Here is a 19,188-nt window from a genome sequence, read left to right as displayed (position 1 = left end):
CAGGAGTGTGTGTGACACGCTTAGCCCAATGCCCAGCTCAACAAACACCCCTACACCAGGCACTTCTCCTTTTGACAGTATCTCAACCCCTGGGATGTGAAGAAGGGCATTATTTGAGCACCTACCAGGTTCCTGATTCTGCACACCTTATTGATCACACTGGTATGAGAAACCATACATGTGTCACACGCACCTTGCAGAGGGCTGAGCACAAAGTAACATCAACAGGGGGCAGCCCCTGGGTGGATATATGCATAGGCTCGACCTCCGGGCAGGCTGGACACCTGACAACGCTGATGTGAAATTAAGAAATGCTGCATAACACCTTCTAGTGCATGGCTGGGCTCACAGGAAGGCCAGGGAATCCGTGGGGGGCCATGTGTTGGAGACAGAACTGATCAGCAGCTGGACAAGTAGGAACAGAAAGTGGCCATCTCGTGTTGCTGGGCTCTTGCAGAAAAAGGAGCTAGCGAATTAAGGCCTCAAGGACGAATTAAGGCCTCAAGGACCAGTGATCAGGACTTGAGTCCCACCAGGGCAGAACATTGGAAACTTGATGGATAGACTCCACAGAAGAGGGTAGATTGGGAAAAATCAGCCCGCCCCCAGGAAAGCAGGTGTGACGTGGCCAGAACAGGAGGTAGGAGGGTGAGGAAACCAGAATCTCCTGGGAACTGGGAGTCTTGTCCCTGCCTTTGAGATTTGGCTCCAACTTGTCCCTCTGCATGCTCAGGGGCTCCCAAGTCAGGGGGGAAGACCGGCCCCAGGCTGGTGATTCCCTAAGACCCCTGGAGAAGCAAAGACAAAGCCCCCAGGAATCAGTTCACAGCACAGACCATCAAACACACAAGAAAATAATATGCTGGAGACAGCCAACAGTGAGATTAGACCCTCAACAACATCAAAGAAGAGAATCATCAGATGAAGGGCATAAAGAGAGCAAGACCACGGGCAGGAGGTCATCCCCATTTCGCTTTCCAGCTGTGTGACCTCAGGTAAACTCTCACCCAAACTCTGGGCTTCAGTCCTTCCACTATAAAATCGGGATAACAACCACTCACTTTCTTAGGGTAGAGGATTAAAAAAACTAACAAAGGTGAAGCATTTAGCACAGGGCCCAGTATGAAAAAGGGGCGCCAAAGGTTAGATTTATTACAATGTCTCCTGATGTCGGTAGTAACAGTCCTTTACTGCTGGGAAAGGTAGAGACTGGGAGGCTACATTGATCTTCATTTATGTTTGAAAGAATTGAAGCCAGGAGAAAGGTCCAGCTTGTGCAGGCCACCCAAACGGGGAGCAGCGAGCTGAGCCACAGACTGAGCCTCCAGACACCCCATACAGGTCAAGACCGGTCCCCAGGAATTAAATGACCCAAGGTGCAGCGGGCACCATTGGCAGGCTCTCCAGCTGAAGGGAGACCTGTCCCCTTGACCAGATCAAGAATGGAGTATACAAATTGAGGGGGGGCAGGCTGGTCATCAGAGCCTTGCTCTTCTCCCAGACTCCTCCCTGGGGCGGTGGGGTGGGGGGCAGGGGCAGGGTGGGGAGGGGCAGGACCTTTGTGGTAATTTTGTGTGCAGCTGCTGAACCCGCCCCGCAGGATGGTCCCCTGGTGTCCCTGAGCCCTTGAGTAGCATACAGTGATGGAGATGGTGACGGACAGACAGTCAAACACAGCTTCTGTTTCCAGGCACACCCCCTTAAGGCTGGGGGAGGGCAGCTGCACCCTGACACATTTAACTCCCCTGAGTTCAAGGTGGACTCCCCACACCAGAGTGAAGTGCCACCATGCGCCATGGCCTTCCCCTCTCTGCCAATCTGGCCTTCACCTCAGCACCCCTGCCCCAGGGACGTGAAGGCTATGGCTGTGAGTGTCCCCAGGAACCCAGGGACTGGCTGCTCAAGTCCAGTGCCTCTGGATGCTAAGAGTCACCATGAACCTCTGCTATTGACCTGGACGGTGGCCTTGCCCACCAACATTAGACTGGCACTGCCCAGTCCCACCTCCCTTTCTCCCCCACCGCCCACCTGGCCACTGAGGAAACTGGCCTGGGCATCAGGCTGTTAACCCCTTTACACCCCTGTTGCTTCCTCTGTGAAATGGGCACAATGACATCAACCACGACTGAATCACAGAATGAGGGGAAGGTGCTGAGCACAGAGCCTGGCGTGTACTAAGTGTTCCGTAAATGCCAACCATCATGGTCGTTTTTGTTATTATCACTTCCAAGTCCCATTTTGCTGTGTACTCAGCCACCCTTCAGGTTCATAGGAGGATGGGGATCGTGTCTGTCTCACTTCCACTGTTTACAACCCTCACCACAATGTGTGAGGCATGAATGAATGAGCAGGGCTGCATTCCAGCTGCACCCCTGCCAGAAGCTAGATGACCTTGGGCAAGTCACTTAACCTCTCTGTGCCTCCATTTCCATGTCTGTTAGTATCACCTACTCTGCAGGAAGAAATATGTACCACCTGGCACATAGCTGGTGCTTAAACAAATGCTAGTGAGTATTACAGCGATTATAATTGATGAACTTACAGGCACACCCTTGGGAGGTAAAGAAACTCCCTCCGCCCCTGATCTAATTTTCTCCATAGCCCTCCTGCCATTTTAGATTTATCGTCTGTTCCTCACACACCTACCGCTCCCACTGCTCCGCTGGAATATAATTTCCTTGAAGGCAATCACTCTGTCATGTTCCCCACTGGGTCCCCAGAGCCTGACACACAGTAGGTACTTGGTAAATTCTGTTGCATGCATGCATGCATGAATGAATGAAAGAATGAAAGCTCCAAACTTGGTCAGTGGCCAACAACCACATGACCTTTATTTAGGGCTTATTTGCCAGGCTCCCTGCTAGGCACTTTGGAAAAGTATGCTTACCTATTCCTTAGGAAAACCACCCCAAGTGAGGTACAGGGAGGGTCTGATTAGGCAGGTGGGGAGCAGTGGTGAACTTGGTCCATTCAACCTAGGTATCAGCAGAGAGTTAGCCAGAGGCTGGGTGGCTTTGTGGGGAGTTGGGGTTGGGGTGAGAAAGCAGAAAGTAGCATTTGCTGAGCACCTCCTATGTGCCAGACCTACACTTGGCTCTGTGTGGTATCTCCCAAGACACCATTCTCCACAATGTTACAGGTGAGGAGACCAAGACTCTGAGAGGTAGACGTGATTTACTGAGGCCACTCACCCACGGCCAGAACTGGGACTGTAAGCCCAAGTGTCCCTTCTCGGTCCTACCCACCTCCTTTCCTGGCTCCTTGCTGCACCTGAAAGCCCACGGTAAGAGAGATTCCTTTGGCTTAAGGCATGGATGCTTATCAAAATGCCTTTATTTCTGCCAAGAAATGCCATTCCGTTATCAGTTAAAACATATCAACAAATAATTTATAAGGCTCATTCTAAGCAAATGACTTGCTAAGCTAAGAACAGGTTTTGATGGCAAAAAGAAGGTAGAGAAGAATCCCAAAATCTTTTTTTTAAGATTAAAAAAAATATTTGAGAGACAGAGAGAGAGAACAAGCATCAGAGGGAGAGACAGAAGCAAATTCCTTGGGGAGCAGGGAGCCTGATGTGGGGCTCGATCCCAGAACCCCAAGATCATGACCTGAGCCGAAGGCAGACGCTCAACCAACTGAGCCTCCCAGGCACTCCAAGGATCTCCAGATCTTAAAATTTCAGCCTCTCAGGGTGAGAGACCATGTTACACTCCATCCATCCATGCCTCCTGCATGGGGATACTGCATTTTATCAGTGGGGATACTGAGACTCAGAAAAGTGACTTACTCAGGCAGAGCCAGTATGAAAACTTGGAGGTCACCTGCTGTCTCTAACCACTCCACAGACTGCCCTAGACCCTGACCATGCTCAGGGCTCCCAGCACAGCCCCTGTCTCAGCACCTGAGGGAGCCCCTCTAGCTGGGTGATTTCCCAAATGGCACCTTGTCAGTCTCTCTTGAGACATCTGCAAGAGTGTGTGTAGGACATCTGTTTTACTGCTGCAGAAACTCTGCCCAATGGCACAGGTCTTTATAAGCATAGCAAAGTCATAAAACACTATTTGCGAGGCTCTTCCCTAAGCACTCAATACAGATCAACTCAATCCTAGCAACTACCCTATGAGGTGTGGACCATTACTGTCTCCATTTTACATATGGGAAAACTAAGGTTCAGAGAGGTGATGCAACCTGCTGAGATTAAACCCAACTAGCTCTGCTCCAGAGTCCAACCTACTCTCCTGCCTCAACACCATGATGCCCACTCAGTCCTCCTGGCCTCAGCCCAGGCTCCTCCCCAGGTCTTCCACATGAAGCCAGAGAGCAACACACACTGGGCTGGGCCAGTGCTGACCACATGCCCTCCAAGAAAAGACCCATGTCCTCTCTGTCTGGACTGTCAACCTGTCCCTCCCACCCATGAGCAGAGGAAGAACCTCCATCAAACCTCCTTGACCAAGCCATGTGCCCTGTTCCTGCACTCCACACATATTTCTTGAATGCCTACTAGGTGCCAGGCACTGTGCTGGGTGCTGGACATACCACAAGGACAGATTCAGGCAATGGTCTTGCCTTCACTGGGGGACAGACAGTAAGATCACACCACTTGGTGGCAGCTGAGGACTCTGAAGAACATAGAACAGAGCAGTGCTGGGAGCAGGGAAAGAGTAGGGGTGGCAACTTCAGAGCTCTGAGGAGCCAGCCATGCACCTCTGTCTGTGGGGAGAGAGGGCTCCAGGCCCAGGGGTGGCCCTGATGAGGACCCCGAAGTGGTCTAGCCAGTGGCAGAGGCAGGTGAGCCAGGGGCACAGGGCAGCAGTGACAGGTTCGGCTGGCTCCACCATCCTGCCCTGCACAGAGGCCCCACATGTCTCCAGAATCAGAGAATAGACTGCCAGAGCCACAGACAGAAAGCCCATGGGTCCCTCCTGGAATGACAGGTTCATGGAGGCCAGGAAACTTGCCCAAAGTCACCAGCGACTCAGCAAGACCAGGGGGACTAGACCCAGGCTCTCCTCACTCCCGACACGAGGCCCCCACTCTCACCTCCACCCCATCCTCCTTAATTCTCAGTGCAGGTACATTTTCCACCCAGAAGTGGCTGGCTTCCACTCAGAACTTGGGTAAGATAGGGCTTGTCTGTCCTTCCTCTCTACTCCTTATTCAGCCGGGTGACCCTGAGCAAGGACACTGCCTCCCTGAGTCTCAGCTTGCACATCTGTGAAATGGGAACCACCAGGAGGACGCTGCCAAGTTGCCAGGAAGAGTTAGTGCAACCTCGAGGTGAAGAGCCCAGACCCCGAGAAGGTGCTCAGCAAAGAACCGGGTTATCACTGAGGTGAAAATGGGTAGCCTGGTTGATGCCCTCCACACAGCCCAGCTCCATAACGATCCCGGCGGGTACAGAGGAAATAAACTGATGAGCAAGCCTGCCCGAAAGATTCCATTCCACCGCCCTGTGCAATCGCTGTAAATGGCTTGCCCCGGAATATTATCTGGGTGTATTTACGGTATCTTACTGGAAACCACAAAGTGCATTGTATTTTTTTTCTTTTGCTATTTAAAGCCAGTGGGTCAGAGAGTGAGCAATCTGCAGTGACACAAGCTGAAATATATGATGATTTGGAAAATATACAGATGGAAAAAGGTTGCCTTTGCCAGTCCCGTGGCATGGCGGCTCACAGCCCTTCTGGGCTCAGAATGCCACAGCTGGCTGTCTCCATCCAGAGGAACTAGAGAGCCTCTCGATGAGCAACTGGAAGAAGGGGGGGTGTGTGTAGGGAGTACCTGTCTGTGCTGCGCCTGGCTCAGATAATGGGCCCACAGCACCGGAAACTGGGGGAGGGGCATGTGCCCCTCTCGTCTGTCTGCCCTCCAGCCCAGGGTCTCTCCTCTCACTGGGCAAAGCCAGTGCACACCGCTGACCATCCACGAAAGGTCAACGTCTGCCCCTTCCTGCCAGCGTGCCTTTGCACATGCTGTTCCCTCAGCCTGGACATGCCCTTCCTCCCATCTGCCTGATGAGGGGCAATGTAGCCAGGTGGTTAGAAGTAGGGCCCTGGAGGTCAATAAATCTGGATTCGCATCCTGGCTCTGCTTGCCCATGGCAGGACCTTGGATGAGTTAATGGACCTCTGAAGGCCTAAGTTAACCTCCTTGTTTGGATGGCAAAAAAAACACAAAGCACAAAACAGACTCGGTCCACACCTGGGAAAGGATCAATAAGCAGGAGCTCCTACAAGATGCATGCTGGGGACGCCACTCCAGTGTCCCCTCTCTGAGGGACCTTCTTGACATCCCCTCCCTCTGCTTGTGGTCCCGCACCTTAGCGTTCCTTACTTTGTGTTGTCTCTTCCCACGAGGCTGTGGGGAGCTGGATTGTTTATCTGCGAAGTCTCCCACAGTTGATGAATGAAAGACAGCGCGTGTGTAAGGGTGTAAGCGTGTGAGTGTGTGTGTGTGTGTGTGTGTGTGTGTGTGTGTCTGTCTGTCTGTCTGTCTGTCCACCATAGGAAAGCTGGAACGGGAACATTATAACAAAAGACTCATCTCAAAGAATAGCGTCAGGAGAGCTAAAACCCAGGATGAACTGAGGCTTGCAAAAAAAATGCAAACGAGACAAAAAGTCCTTTGTTAGCTGCGTTCTAAGCAAGAATGGGGAAAGAATAGGTCTTTCGCTGGGGCAAGATGGCGTATTGTTAAGAAATGGCAGAGAGAAAGTGGAGCTGGCCCGCCCCTTGCTTCTGTTTCTCTCACTCCCTGGAAAGGCCTCGAATCCATCCCTCTAAGCGGTCATTAGCTCACCAGACATGTGCTCTAGTCTCTTTCACAGCCCGAAAGGGGCAAAAAGACAGAGCCATTTGTGGGGGTGCAGATTCCCAGGGGAGGGACCCTAGGCCCAGCAGGTCCCCCCAGGGAGGGAGGGGGAGCGGCACTAGAGAACTGGTGACAAATGTCACAGGAGCAGAAGTCCAGAAATGCTTCAAAATCACCAGGTTTGCAGACGCAGGAGGGCGTAGTGCCCTCCCAGGGCCTGAATCCTAGGTCATCTGTGCCCATCCCTGGAAAAATTCTGGGGGGGGGAGTACCAAACAGGAGGTCGTGAGTATCTGGAAAAGAATGCAGCAGTCCCCAGGAGCACACGTCGGGAAATCACCATTTCTTTGTTGACAGTAATGCTGGGGACATTGCAAATTTCTATATGTGCTAAGAATGTGATTGTCTTCCCACATCCTGTCTCTCCCCTGACACAGGGGAAAGAAATTCTTCTGACAGATCCCCTCCCAGGCAGAGCCGTGCTGGACTGATTCATGTCCACCTCTCTCTCCAGCCCCTTTCTGTGCTCCCTACCCCACACCCTAGAGTCTGGGGTGCCTGGGTCACACCTGCAAGTCCCTCTCTTCACTGCTTCTCTGCCACATGGCCTTCCCTCCCTCCCTCCCTCCCTCCCTCCTTCCCGCGGTGGTGGACCAGCCCATTGCTGTGCTACAATCCACCTGCTCCCCTGCCCAGTGCCCTCTCCTCTTCTATGAGATCCCAGAGCACATTTCAGCTTTGCTGCTTCTCCCCACCAAACCATGAGCATCTTGAGGGCAGAGCCCGTGGCCTATTCATCAGTCTACACACAGAAGATTCTAGTAAATATGCTTGGGGTGGATAAATGACTGAATGGGTGGACACAACGGTGGGGCAGGGGGGAGCTTGTGGTGTGTGATCCCACGAGGATTTAAACTAGATGAATTCAACCAAAAGCACCTAGGGAAAGATAAAGGACAATATTGTTGGAGGGGGGGAGGGAATGTAAATTTGTGTAGCCACTATAGAAGAGAGTATGGAGGTTCCTCATAAAGTTAAAAATGGAATGACCATATATGATCCAGCAATCCCACTCCTGGATAACATACCCAAAGAAAACGCAATCATTCTCTTGGAAAGATACCTGCACCTTTGTGTTCACTGCAGCATTATCTACAAAAGCCAAGATGTGCAAACAACTTATGTGAACATCAATGGATGAATGGATAAAGAAAATATGATTGATACATATAGTTGGATATTATCCAGCCCTAATGAAGAAGGAACTCCTGCCATTTGTGACAACATGGATGGACTTGGAGAACATTACACGAAGTGAACCAAATCAGACGCAAAAAGTCAAATACAGAGAAATCCACGTACATGTGGAATCAAAAAAACAAAAGAACACTAACATGTACACTTATACTTTAGACACATACTCTTCCTTCTATACTGTGCATTACTACATATACATTATATATTCATACAAATGTTTTACTGTAGAAAACCAGGTATTCTGAATTTTGTGGCTGATTGAAGGGACTTTCAAGTCCCTTTGAAAGAGGGGGGGATTTGAATACATTTCACCGTGCATGCCAATGTCAGAGGCTAGGGCGTGCCTCTACTGTGCCACTGCGGAAAGACGTAGGACTTGGTGACTGAATACACCTAGGTCAATTCCTTGTTAGTCCCAAACCACATTATGAGCATGATCAAGCTGTGAGAATCCCCGGAGTGGTGTTTCTTAGTGTGGGGGGCCTCTGAAGAGGAGTTCCACCAGATGGTCAGTGAGTCCCAGGTCAGAAATGAATGGACCCTCCAGGGGAACACTGTTCAAGCTGTTCTCCTGCCTGTAAGACTTTTCAGAGCCTTTAATGTGCTGGTGGGCATTCTGGCTCCCTTGAGCAGGGAGCATAGCATTCTGAGTTCCCCAATTTATCATCCAAAAAACCCTCCTACGTTTCTCCAGAGGGTTTGGTGGTAGTGGAGGGAGGAAGAGAGGGGGTGGGCCCTACTGTTCTGCTGAACAGACCCTGGGACCAAGTCTTCTCAAATCATGCTATGGGAAAGGGGTCTTCCCTAGGCCTTGACCTAATCAGAGTTTCTATCCCATTTGAAGCCAGTGCAAAGGTGGAAGGGAGAACCAACAGAAGGCCAGGCTAAAATGGGTTAAAATGAAAATGTGCAGTCTTGTATTGGGGCCACAATAAAAAGCATTTGCTCACACAACGGAGGGAACAGAGTGCTTCCTGTGCATGAGATATAACCCAGACCTGGGAGTCAGAAGAGAAACAAGAGCCAGGTCTTGTCCTCAGGGGTCAGAGCAACTGCTGGTACAGGGTAGAGAGGAGCTTCAGGGTCGTGCATTTCTTCATGTGTTTCCTGAGCACCTGCTGTGTGCCAGGCTCTGGGGGTGTCCCAGGAGAAGATGATTGACAGGCCTGGGTTCCATGGACACCCCCACGGTCAGGGAAAAGACTGATATTGGACATATCCTTACAAAAGGAAGCAATGTTACTTCTGAGAGTGGTAAGTGCTGTAGAAACATCAATACAAGTTGACCAACCTTGATGGTCAAGGAAGGCTTCCTGGAGGAGATGGCATTTGAGTGGAAACCTGCTGGGATACCTCCTATGTATTGCCACCTTCTCCCTCTCACCCTTCTCTTCCATTTCCTGCCTCCAGAGGGAGTTAAGGGCAGGTACCAGTACCCAGGGAGGTCCCCACATCCTCAGTGCCCATCTGTGGCCACCATGTCTTCCACATGCCAGGTGCTGTGTCAGAGGCTTCTGCTTCCTCACAGAGCTGTCTTCTGGCCCAAGAGATAGATGATAGCAACGCCACAACTATGATTTCTGGAGAACTGTGCCAGACAGTTCTGAATGCTTGATGGGGAATAATTGATCTCAACCTATGGGACACAACCTATGGAACAGATGCTATTATCATTGCTGTTTGGTCAAGGTCCATAGCTAGTAAGTGGGGAAGACAGGAAAAGAGCCAAGCAGGTGGCCTCAGGGCTGAACTCTCATACAGTGCTGCACAAATGAGCAAATAGAGAATCTGTCCCCAGGTAGTGACGTGATATGAAAAATCCGGCAAGGTAAGGAGCAGACAGGGACAGGTGGTCTATGCTACAAGGGGTGTCATGAAGGCTTCTCTAGGGAGGTGACATGTGAGCCAGGAATGGAAGGACAGAAGAGCGTCTGGGGAGAAAGCATGCTTGAGGGTCAAAAGAAAGGCAAGGGTCTGTGGTGGAAATGAGATGAAGATGGAGTGGAAATGGAGTCTGGGTGCAGGTCACCAAGGTCTGTAAAGGACCAGGGGCCCTGTCCATATTTGATTCCCAGAGGAATAGGAAACCACTACAGGGTTTTACACAGGGGGATGCCATGATCAAAGCAATGCTGAGAAGATGCTATGCTGGATGGCTGTGTGGTTGGAGGCAGGGGTACATGAGGGGCTGATGGAGCTGTCTGGGCAACAACTCTCTAAAGATGGAGGTTTTGAACCAGAAGGTGGTGACAGAGGTGTGAGAAGTAGACTGACAGGCAGATTCATTTCATAGGTAGAGTCCAAATGGTGAGCTTAGATTAGCAATTGCATCAATAGCTTCTCCCCATTCTTCTCTACATCTGCCCACTCTACTGCACCGAGAATAAAATCTAGTGCATGCATCCTCAATTCCTTGAGCTCATCTTCATCTGAGATGGGCATGTGAGCCTCCTGGGAGGGGTAAAGGGATGATTTCTGATGGACTTAATCTACAGGTGCCAGGGTCTTATATCCCTCACAATGTTGTCACCTGGCAAGGTGGATCATGCGACTCCCCCATTCTGCAGATGAGCAGACTGAGGTACTCTCTCAGAGTCCTAGTGATGGGGCTAGGATGGAAACCTAGCTGTGTGACTTTCCTATGAATTCTCACTTGGCTGCCACATGGCCTACCAACAAGATAAGGTTCTCAAATACATGTCAGCTTAGAGAATCTGAAATCTGGCAGGCTCACAAAACAGAAGAATCTCCCAGCAGCAGGGAACTTGGCACTGCCCATCTCAGCTCTACCACAAAACAGCTAGTTGACTTTGGTCAGCCTCTGCCTCACTCAGAGGCTGAGATGGAGGTAGACAGACCACCTTTTGCAGGGATGGATGAAGCCATACAGGAGGAAGGGCTGTCGCAGTGCCTGGCTGCTATGGATCCTCGGTGAAAAGGCAAAGGACAGGAGAGTGAAGCCCCACTTGGGCCACCACCCCTGGGGCCTGCCTGGTCCAACCTTGCTCCCCTGCACCAAAACTCAGTACTATAATCATGATGGCCAAACCTGAGGAAAGAACACACAACTGGATGGAAAAACGGGCAAAAAGCATGAACAGGCAAGTCACAAAAGAGTAAACATGCACAGCCAATACAGTAAACATGCACATGGGGGAAGAGGGCTCCCCCAAATTATTTCTCAGGGGAAATCAAGACAACAGTAAGAAGGAAATCTGGATAATCCCAAGTATTGGAGAAGCTGTCAATCAATTCTGCTGGCGGGCACTTGGCACAATCACCGCAGAAATCAGGTTGACACTCATACCCTGTGGCCATCAATTCACTCCTCTGTATACACTCAAGAGAAACACACGCACATGGGTGCCAGGAGACATGCTCAAAGAGGCCGATGGTGGCAATGTGACACCAAAAGCTTAAAGGTGACCCAGATGCCCCCTAACCAAAAGCACAGGAGTATAGATTGGAGTCTATTACCACAGCCAAAAGGAATCAACAACAGCTGAAGGAATACTGTAGATGGTTTTTTTTTTTTTACTAGTAAGTGACAATAGTAAATCCAAAAGATTGCATATAGCATGATGTCTTTTCTTTATAAAATTAAATACAACTAAAACCAAATAATTTACCTCTGGGGACTATATAGATATGATAAAACAAACATAAACAAGCAAGAAATGGGAAACCCAAGACTCAAGATAGAGACAGTGTGGCTTGGGAGGGAGAGGCAGGGGGTGCACAAGGGATGGCTACAGCAAGTATAAATTACCCATTCTCAGTTCTAGTTGTTGTGTTGGGTGGCAGATTCAAGGGGAGTTCACTGAGTTATTTAAGGAAAGAAAAAGGGTGAAGGGGAGGTGAATGCCTTCTTAAGCCCCCAAGGGCCACACTGGGTAGCACCTGATAAATTTGATATGGAGCCACATACCTCATTCCGATAACCCCTGGCATTTAAGAGCCCTGGAGAGCTGGCCTGCAATATCATCTGAGGCTACTGCCTCCCTGCCTCCTGAGGCTGCAGACTCCTGTTCAAGATCCTCTTAGCAATCCAACATCCATGTCTTTGCCCCATGGTTCCCTCTGCCAGGGATCCCATTCACTGGTGAAATTCTACCTACCCCTTAAAACCCAGATCAAGGGCTATCTTCACTGTCCAGTCCACTTCTACCACCTTGGAGTCTCACCTCTGAGCACCCACTACACCCTATTGGCCTTTCCCTAAAGCACAGACCATTCCACTTTCTGGTTGCTCATTGTTATGGGCTGACTTGTGTCTCCCATCCCCTTCATATGTTGCAGCTCTAACCCCCAGTGTTACAGAATATGACAAAGGACAATATGTATTCAGAGGTATGACCTTCAAAACAGGGGTTGAGTTGAAATGAGGCCATTATGGTGGGTCCTAACCCAGTCAGACCGGTGTCCTTATAAGCGGAGGAGATGAGCACACAGAGACATGAAGAGCATGTCCACAGGGGAAAGATCATGTGAGGACACAGTAAGAAAGTGGCCATCTGTAGGGCAAGGAGAGGGCCTCAGAAGAAATCAAACCTGCTAACACCTTGATCTTGGGCTTCCGGCCTCCAGAACAGTGAGAAAGAAGCATCTTTGTCTAAGCTGCCCAGCCCGTGGTTGTTTGTTACAGAAGCCCCGGGCTGGCTTATAGACTCATGAACAGTCCCTGTCCCCTGAGAGATGGTCTAGGTGGGGCTCCTAGGCCTAGCCAACAAAAGCACTGCCCTTGGCCACTGTGATTGGTTTGGGATGGACACATGACCCAAAGTCAAGCCCTGTTGGCTAATCCACCCAGGGTGAACTGTAGGACTTCTGTAGGTGTCACCAGAGAAAGGCTAATGCTCTCTCTTGCAAATCTAGAACCTGGAAGTTGTGGTTCTGGCACTGTAAGAGCCATCTTGCTACCCCAAGAGGCATTCTGGGGTTGGCAGAAGCCAACACCACCTCTGATCCAAGCCATTTCAAAAGTCAGCACCATCCCTGACTTTGCAGTGACTCAAACAGACACAAATTCACCTTTTTGCCTGAGGGGGCTTCAACTGGGTTGTAGTTTCTAGCATCCAAGAGGGCTTTGTCTGGTACATGCCCATGGCCTTCTCCTGAGAGCTATACAGTAAAATAGCTCCTGAGAGCTATTCAGGAGGGGAAACAGAGCCGTGAAACACAGAGCTGGAGACCAGAGCAGAGGCAGAGGAGACGGAGGAAGGTGAGCCTTTAGGTCTCAGCATAAGATGAATACTATGCCGAGGGTAGTTGCCCACCCCAATGTCAACTTTCCCCTTCCTCCTGTCACAGACCCTGAGCTTAACTCAGAGCTACTCTGAGAAGAAAAGATATGTTTCCCAGACTCCCTTGCAGCTAGATGTGGTTATGTGACTGAGTTCTGGCCAATGATGTAAGTAGAAGTAGGAAGGTAGTGGGGGGAGGTGATGTTTCCCCGCCATCCAGAGTGTGGCCTTGGTGGCCAAAGCTCCCAAAGTCAAAGACTACACTCTTGATGCCTTACCCACAAGGCAGCCTTGTTGGCTGGCCATTGCCAGGAAGAGGCAATCCCTTAAGGGCAAGAGCACTGGGGAAGAGGCCAGAAAGCCAAAATCTGAGGCTTGCTTCTTGGTGTCCTCAAGCAGGATATGTTTATACATGAGGAAAGCAAGGCTCAGAGGGGAAGTAACTTCTTAGCCCCTGGGGGTCTCATCAGGGCCTCCTCTTCCTCTCTCTATTGCCACCACCTTTCAGGTTCCAGGCCCAGGGTAACTTCTTCCTAAGTGGCCTTTGGGTCATCAGCTCCCTCCATCCTTTACAACTCATTTCCAAAGGAGAACTCCACTGCCATCACTTAGGCCGTAGCCAGGATCACCTCCTGCCTGGAAGACTGGACCAGACTCTAATTCCCATCCTGGCCCCTCCACAGTTCATTCCATTCCCAGCACCTAGAGCAATGCTGCTAAATCCAAAGCCAGATCTGCCATTCCCTTGCTGTCCATTCTCTGGAGGAAAACCCCAACCCCTGACTTTGCCCGAAGATGTCATGCTGTCCCCCTCCTGGCTTCTTCTCTGGCCTCTGAGACTTCCTCCTCCACCTGCTTGATATCCTCCAGCTACACTAGCCCCCTCACTGGACCTCAAACACGTTCTTGCCTGGGGGCCTTTGTACATGCATCCTCTTTGCCCCGCACACCATTCCCCAAACATGTCCATGGCTTATTCCTTCATGAATCCAGAGGCCTTCCTTGACCAAACAGGCTGGAACGGCAGCCTCCAGCCATGCTGGGCACTCAATAAATATTTGGTGAATATATGAGTTAATAAATGACATAATAAATGAATGAGTGTTATAGCCACCCTTTAATGAATCTTCCAGAATTGCTATTAGGCTGAATCATATGCGCTGTTGCCATTTTTGGAGGCCAAAAATCATTGAATAGTGGCTATTTCATACAGTATGACCTTACTTTGGCAGCTATGCTCGTGCTCAAAATTCTCTAACTGCTCCCACCACCCAGAAATTCAAACTGCTCAGACTTACGCCACATGCCTCCCAGCCCTGGCTCCCACTCACTTCCAGGCCCTTGGACTTGTTGCCCTAGCACTGCCATGCCCTGGGTTTTCTTGGGCTCCTCTTTTTGCTTGGATTCCCTGAGGCCACTCAACGTGCATTGGATTCCCTCAATTCTACAACTCTGGTCAGCTGGGAGGGCTGCTGGACAGCAGGGGCTCCCGTAAACACAGCCCTCTGCTGTACCCCAGCATGCTCTATTACAATGCCAGGCTATGGGCTGCTTCTTCCAAGGCTGCAGCCTGTGGTGGCATGAACCGAGTCCTGGAAGACTCTGTCACTCACTCTTCATTGACCTAGGACTAGTCCCTTCGGAGATTGTTTCCTCATCTGTAACATCTCATACATCAGCAAAACACAAGTTTAAGATAGTGCCAGAGCCCAGGCCTGCGTCCCAGGAACAGGGGACTGGGGATGTGAGCAGGAGAAGGCAGAAAAACTATAGGTGCCAACAAAGCCCCCCCCCCCCAGACAGAGATTTCAGGGACCTACACTGGACTCCCAGTGTGACACCACCTCGTGGTGTGAGCCAGGGCAGCCCCGCCCCCTCTCTGGACCCCTGTTCTCCACCTGCAAAGTCAGCCTGAGGTTGGTAAGAGGGAGAAGGAAGGGCAGGTGGCACAGGGCAAAATTCTAACCACGAAGATGTCAGAAAGGGCATGCGTGGAAAGAGAGGCTCTGTAAGAGGAGGCTGCCACACCCCCCTGCCAACCTGACCATGAAGCTGGCATCTGGCTCCCTTGGGTGTGAGTAAGCAGGTGCCTACAGAAGATGGGGACAAAACAAGACCTGCTCAGGACTGACATGACACTGTTCTTCCTTCCAAGAAGGAGGAAGGAAACCCAGTGGCGAATGTGACAAGGGAGCCCTGGCCCACATGGAGCTGGCATTCCCAAGGGGTGAGGAATGAGTCACAGCGCCAAGTGCTTGGCTGAGGGGCTGGAGCTTCGTGGGGAGAGGGGACTTCTTTTAAGATTTATTTATTTATTCATGAGAGACACAGAGAGAGGCAGAGATACAGGCAGAGGGAGAAGCAGGGTCCCTGTGGGGAGCCCGATGTGGACTAAATCCCCAGACCCTGGATCACACCCTGAGCTGAAGGCAGATGCTCAACCACTGAGCTACCCAGGTGTCCCAGGAGAGGGGTCTTTAGACATCAGTGATCAACGGAGGCCCTGGGAGGCCCGGAGGCTAGGAGGGAGAGATGTGCTCAGAGAACGGGCTCTGGGGTGCTGGCTGTGATAAAGGATGTGAGGCAGAAACAATGTGTGGTGCGGGGGCCCCAGAGCAGGAGTGATGTGTTTGAGAAAAAGGACCAGCCTGGGTGGGCAAGGGGGAGGGGGAAGATGGAAACAGACATGGGCAGAGGTCAGCAGTGTTTTAAAATGAGAGGGAGGGCAGCCCTGGTGGCTCAGCAGTTTAGCACTGCCTTCGGCCCAGGGTGTGATCCTGGAGACCCGGGATCGAGTCCCACGTCGGGCTCCCTGCATGGAGCCTGCTTCTCCCTCTGCCTGTGCCTCTCTCTCTCTCTCTCTCTCTCTCTCTCTCTGTGTGTGTGTGTGTGTGTGTGTGTGCCTTTCATGACTAAATAAATCTTTAAAAAAAATTAAAATGAGAGGGAGCCTCATGGAATTTAAAGCAGGGAAATGACACGATCTGATTTTCACTTACAAAGGAGGACACTGCCTACAGGAAGGTCTGCAGAATAGCTAGGGGGCAGCAGGATTGATGGGGGTGCCAGGGACCCCAGAGGTGCCAGCTGTGGGACCCGACGAGGAGGAAGTAAGGTCGTGGAGAAATGGCTGGATTTGGGGAGAATATTTTCAATATCCACTGAATTTACTGATGTTGGGGCCAAGGGAGAGAGAGAACTCGGGGTGCTTTTAAGAACCACTCTAGCCCAAAGAGGCCTGAGGTGGACTTACTTTCAGGGAAGTTCACAGCTTGGCAGCAAGCCTGCAGAAGTCCTGGGCCCCTAGTCCAGACACACACAAGCAAGACACACAGCGTGGCCTTCTCCACAAATATCCCAATGACCACCCCCCCCCCACCAGGTTTTCCTCACAATTGCTTTGAAAAACCAAAAGTGTGACCTGACACTTTGTGCAAGTCTGTGTATATGTGTATCTGTGTGTGTGCACACACACACGCATGCCCACGTACGCACGGCTGAGCAGCACACATTCCCACAAAACAGGGGTTGCAAATTCAAATGTCCACAGTGGCCTGGGGAGTCACACAAGGGGACATGGTGGTCATAGGGAGTGGTGGGCTGTGGCAATGGCTCCATTTAAAGGAAGCTGCAGTCTCGGCTTGACCCCATCATGACCATGTAGGCCCATGGTAAGTTATCAATAGATCTGCCAGATTTTTTTTTTTTAAATAAGACAGAAATTCATTCTTTTAGCTGAAAAACTTATGCTTTTTTTTCTTTTTTGAAAATTGGGCTTCGATTTAAGAAACATCAGTGCCGTCCCGGCCGGTTAGCACTTAGGCCACTGGTTGCTGGTTTTCAACTTTGCCATACGTGGTTGGAGTGATCTGGATTTGGATTTGAGAGCTGACCCTCACCCACCGGGAGACCCGACTCAAGTCGTGGCACCTGCAGATCCCATCCTCGGGAGCACGGCAGCTGGGGCCGGTGACAGGCTCCCGGGGCTCCCGCGGGTACTCGGGTGGCCCATGGCCGCGAAGACCTTGCGCAGGTCACCTGGGTGAGCACATACCCACTTTGAGCTCCTTCCCGAAGACGGTGCGCTCCCCCAGGGCTGAGCAGTTCCAGCGGCCATTGCGGAACTGAAACTGACACTCGTCGAGGCCCATTTGCGAGCCTTCTCCTATGACGATGATGGCGTCGGGGCGGCTCTGGCATATCGCCCGCTGTCTGGGAGCCAGGCCCGGGATCTTGTTACAGATGATGCTCGCGCCCAGAGCTACCACGGAGGAGAAGCCACTGGAGCAGGGGACACAGAGAAACGGAGCGTTAGGCCAGCGAGGCGGGGGCATGGCCTCCAGGCCCTCCCGGAGCGCCAGGTGCTGCTGCTTCCACTCCTCCCACCCCTCACCCACTGCTCCCAGCAGAGCTCTCCCAACTTTTTTGATACTGCACCCCAAACCCACATTTATTCATTTCTTTATTCCATATCGGTACTTGTGTAGCATGCATATTCAATACCAGTGAGGCTTGATTTCCCTTTAAGACACAAACACACACCCACACAAAGATGACAAATGTCACAAATACAATGTTGTACACAAAGCAAGTTGCCCTCCTAGTTATGGTTAGGGCTCAATTGAGGTGGAATTTAAAATCATGCAAACTAGGCTCAACTGGGTGGCTCAGCAGGTTAGGTTAAGAGTTCGCCTTTGGCTCAGGTCACGATCGCAGGATCCTGGGATGTAGCCCCCAGCCCTGCAGCAGACTCCCTGTTCAGTGAGGATCCTGCTTCTCCCTCTCCCTCTGCCTGCCATGCTCCCTGCTTGTGCTCTCTCTCACTCTGTCATATGAATAAATAAATAAAATAAAATAAGATAATGCAAAATAACAGCCAATATTGTTTAGGAATTGTGTCAATGTGGTAAAACTGCAAAGGCAAGCAAGGGGATGAGAAGTACAAAGTTTCATTCAGCAGTTGCCCTGAGAGGTTGTGGGTACACATTTAAAAAAAAAAAACAAAAACTGCTGGGGATCCCTGGGTGGCTCAGTGGTTTAGCACCTGCCTTCGGCCCAGGACATGATACTGGGGTCCCAGGATCGAGTCCCATGTCAGGCTCCCTGCATGGTGCCTGCTTCTCCCTCTGCATGTCTCTGACTCTCTCTCTCTCTCTCTCTCTCTGTGTGTCTCTTATGAATAAATAAATAAAATCTTAAAAAAAAAACGCAACTGCTTGTACACGTCCTATATACTTTCTGGTATGTACGTATATGTTGTATTACAAACAAAATCTTTCAAAAGTAATTGTAAATAGAAGGTCTAGTATTTTCTTTCTGCATGCCAATGGAGCATGCGTACCCCACTCTAGGCATGACCCATCTAGAAAATGCCTATGACTATTCATACGGTTTTGTTGTTGTTGTTTATTTATTTGACAGAGAGAGAGAGTGCCCAAGCACAAGCAGGGAAGTGGCAGAGGGAGAGAGAGAAGCAGTCTCCCTCATGAGGAGAGAGGCCAACACAACACACAAAGCGGGGCTCTGGGATCATGACCTGAGCTGAGGTCAGACGCTCAGCCAGCTGAGCCGCCCAGGTGTCCCTATTGATACGTTTTCTATCTTCCTAACTTATTCTCTGCGCAGATACATGTTGGATACCTATCACGTGCCAGGCACCATGCCGGGAGAGAGTCAAGGGCCTGCTCTCCTGGTTCTATGTGGAGGGAGACTACCCCCATTTCACAAATGAATCAAACAGACCGTTTCGGACAGCCTTCGGCACTGTGAGGGAAGTAAATGAAGAGGGTGGGCTTGGAGGGCCGAGAGAGGGGCCGCTTTAGCTGGGTGGTCAAGGACGGCCTCCCTGGGGAGGCGCAGTGCAGCAGGGCCTGAA

At 50.9% G+C, this 19,188-nt stretch overlaps 1 protein-coding gene across 1 annotated transcript in view; it reads right to left on the bottom strand.

The window, feature by feature from the left end:
- The window catches only part of WNT7A (Wnt family member 7A), a 65,714-nt gene that overhangs the window by 41,968 nt on the left and 4,558 nt on the right, over positions 1–19,188 (bottom strand). Inside the window, exons 4-5 of the mRNA XM_041762427.1 lie at positions 19,056–19,158; positions 17,368–17,744 (exon numbers count right to left, since the gene is read on the bottom strand). Of these exons, the coding sequence (XP_041618361.1) occupies positions 17,368–17,744; positions 19,056–19,158 (480 nt within the window). The remainder of the gene's footprint in view (positions 1–17,367; positions 17,745–19,055; positions 19,159–19,188) is intronic.

The sequence above is a fragment of the Vulpes lagopus genome, chromosome 7 (assembly GCF_018345385.1).
Source record: "Vulpes lagopus strain Blue_001 chromosome 7, ASM1834538v1, whole genome shotgun sequence".
Lineage (NCBI taxonomy): Eukaryota > Metazoa > Chordata > Mammalia > Carnivora > Canidae > Vulpes > Vulpes lagopus.
This window is presented reverse-complemented; position numbering and strand designations above follow the sequence as displayed.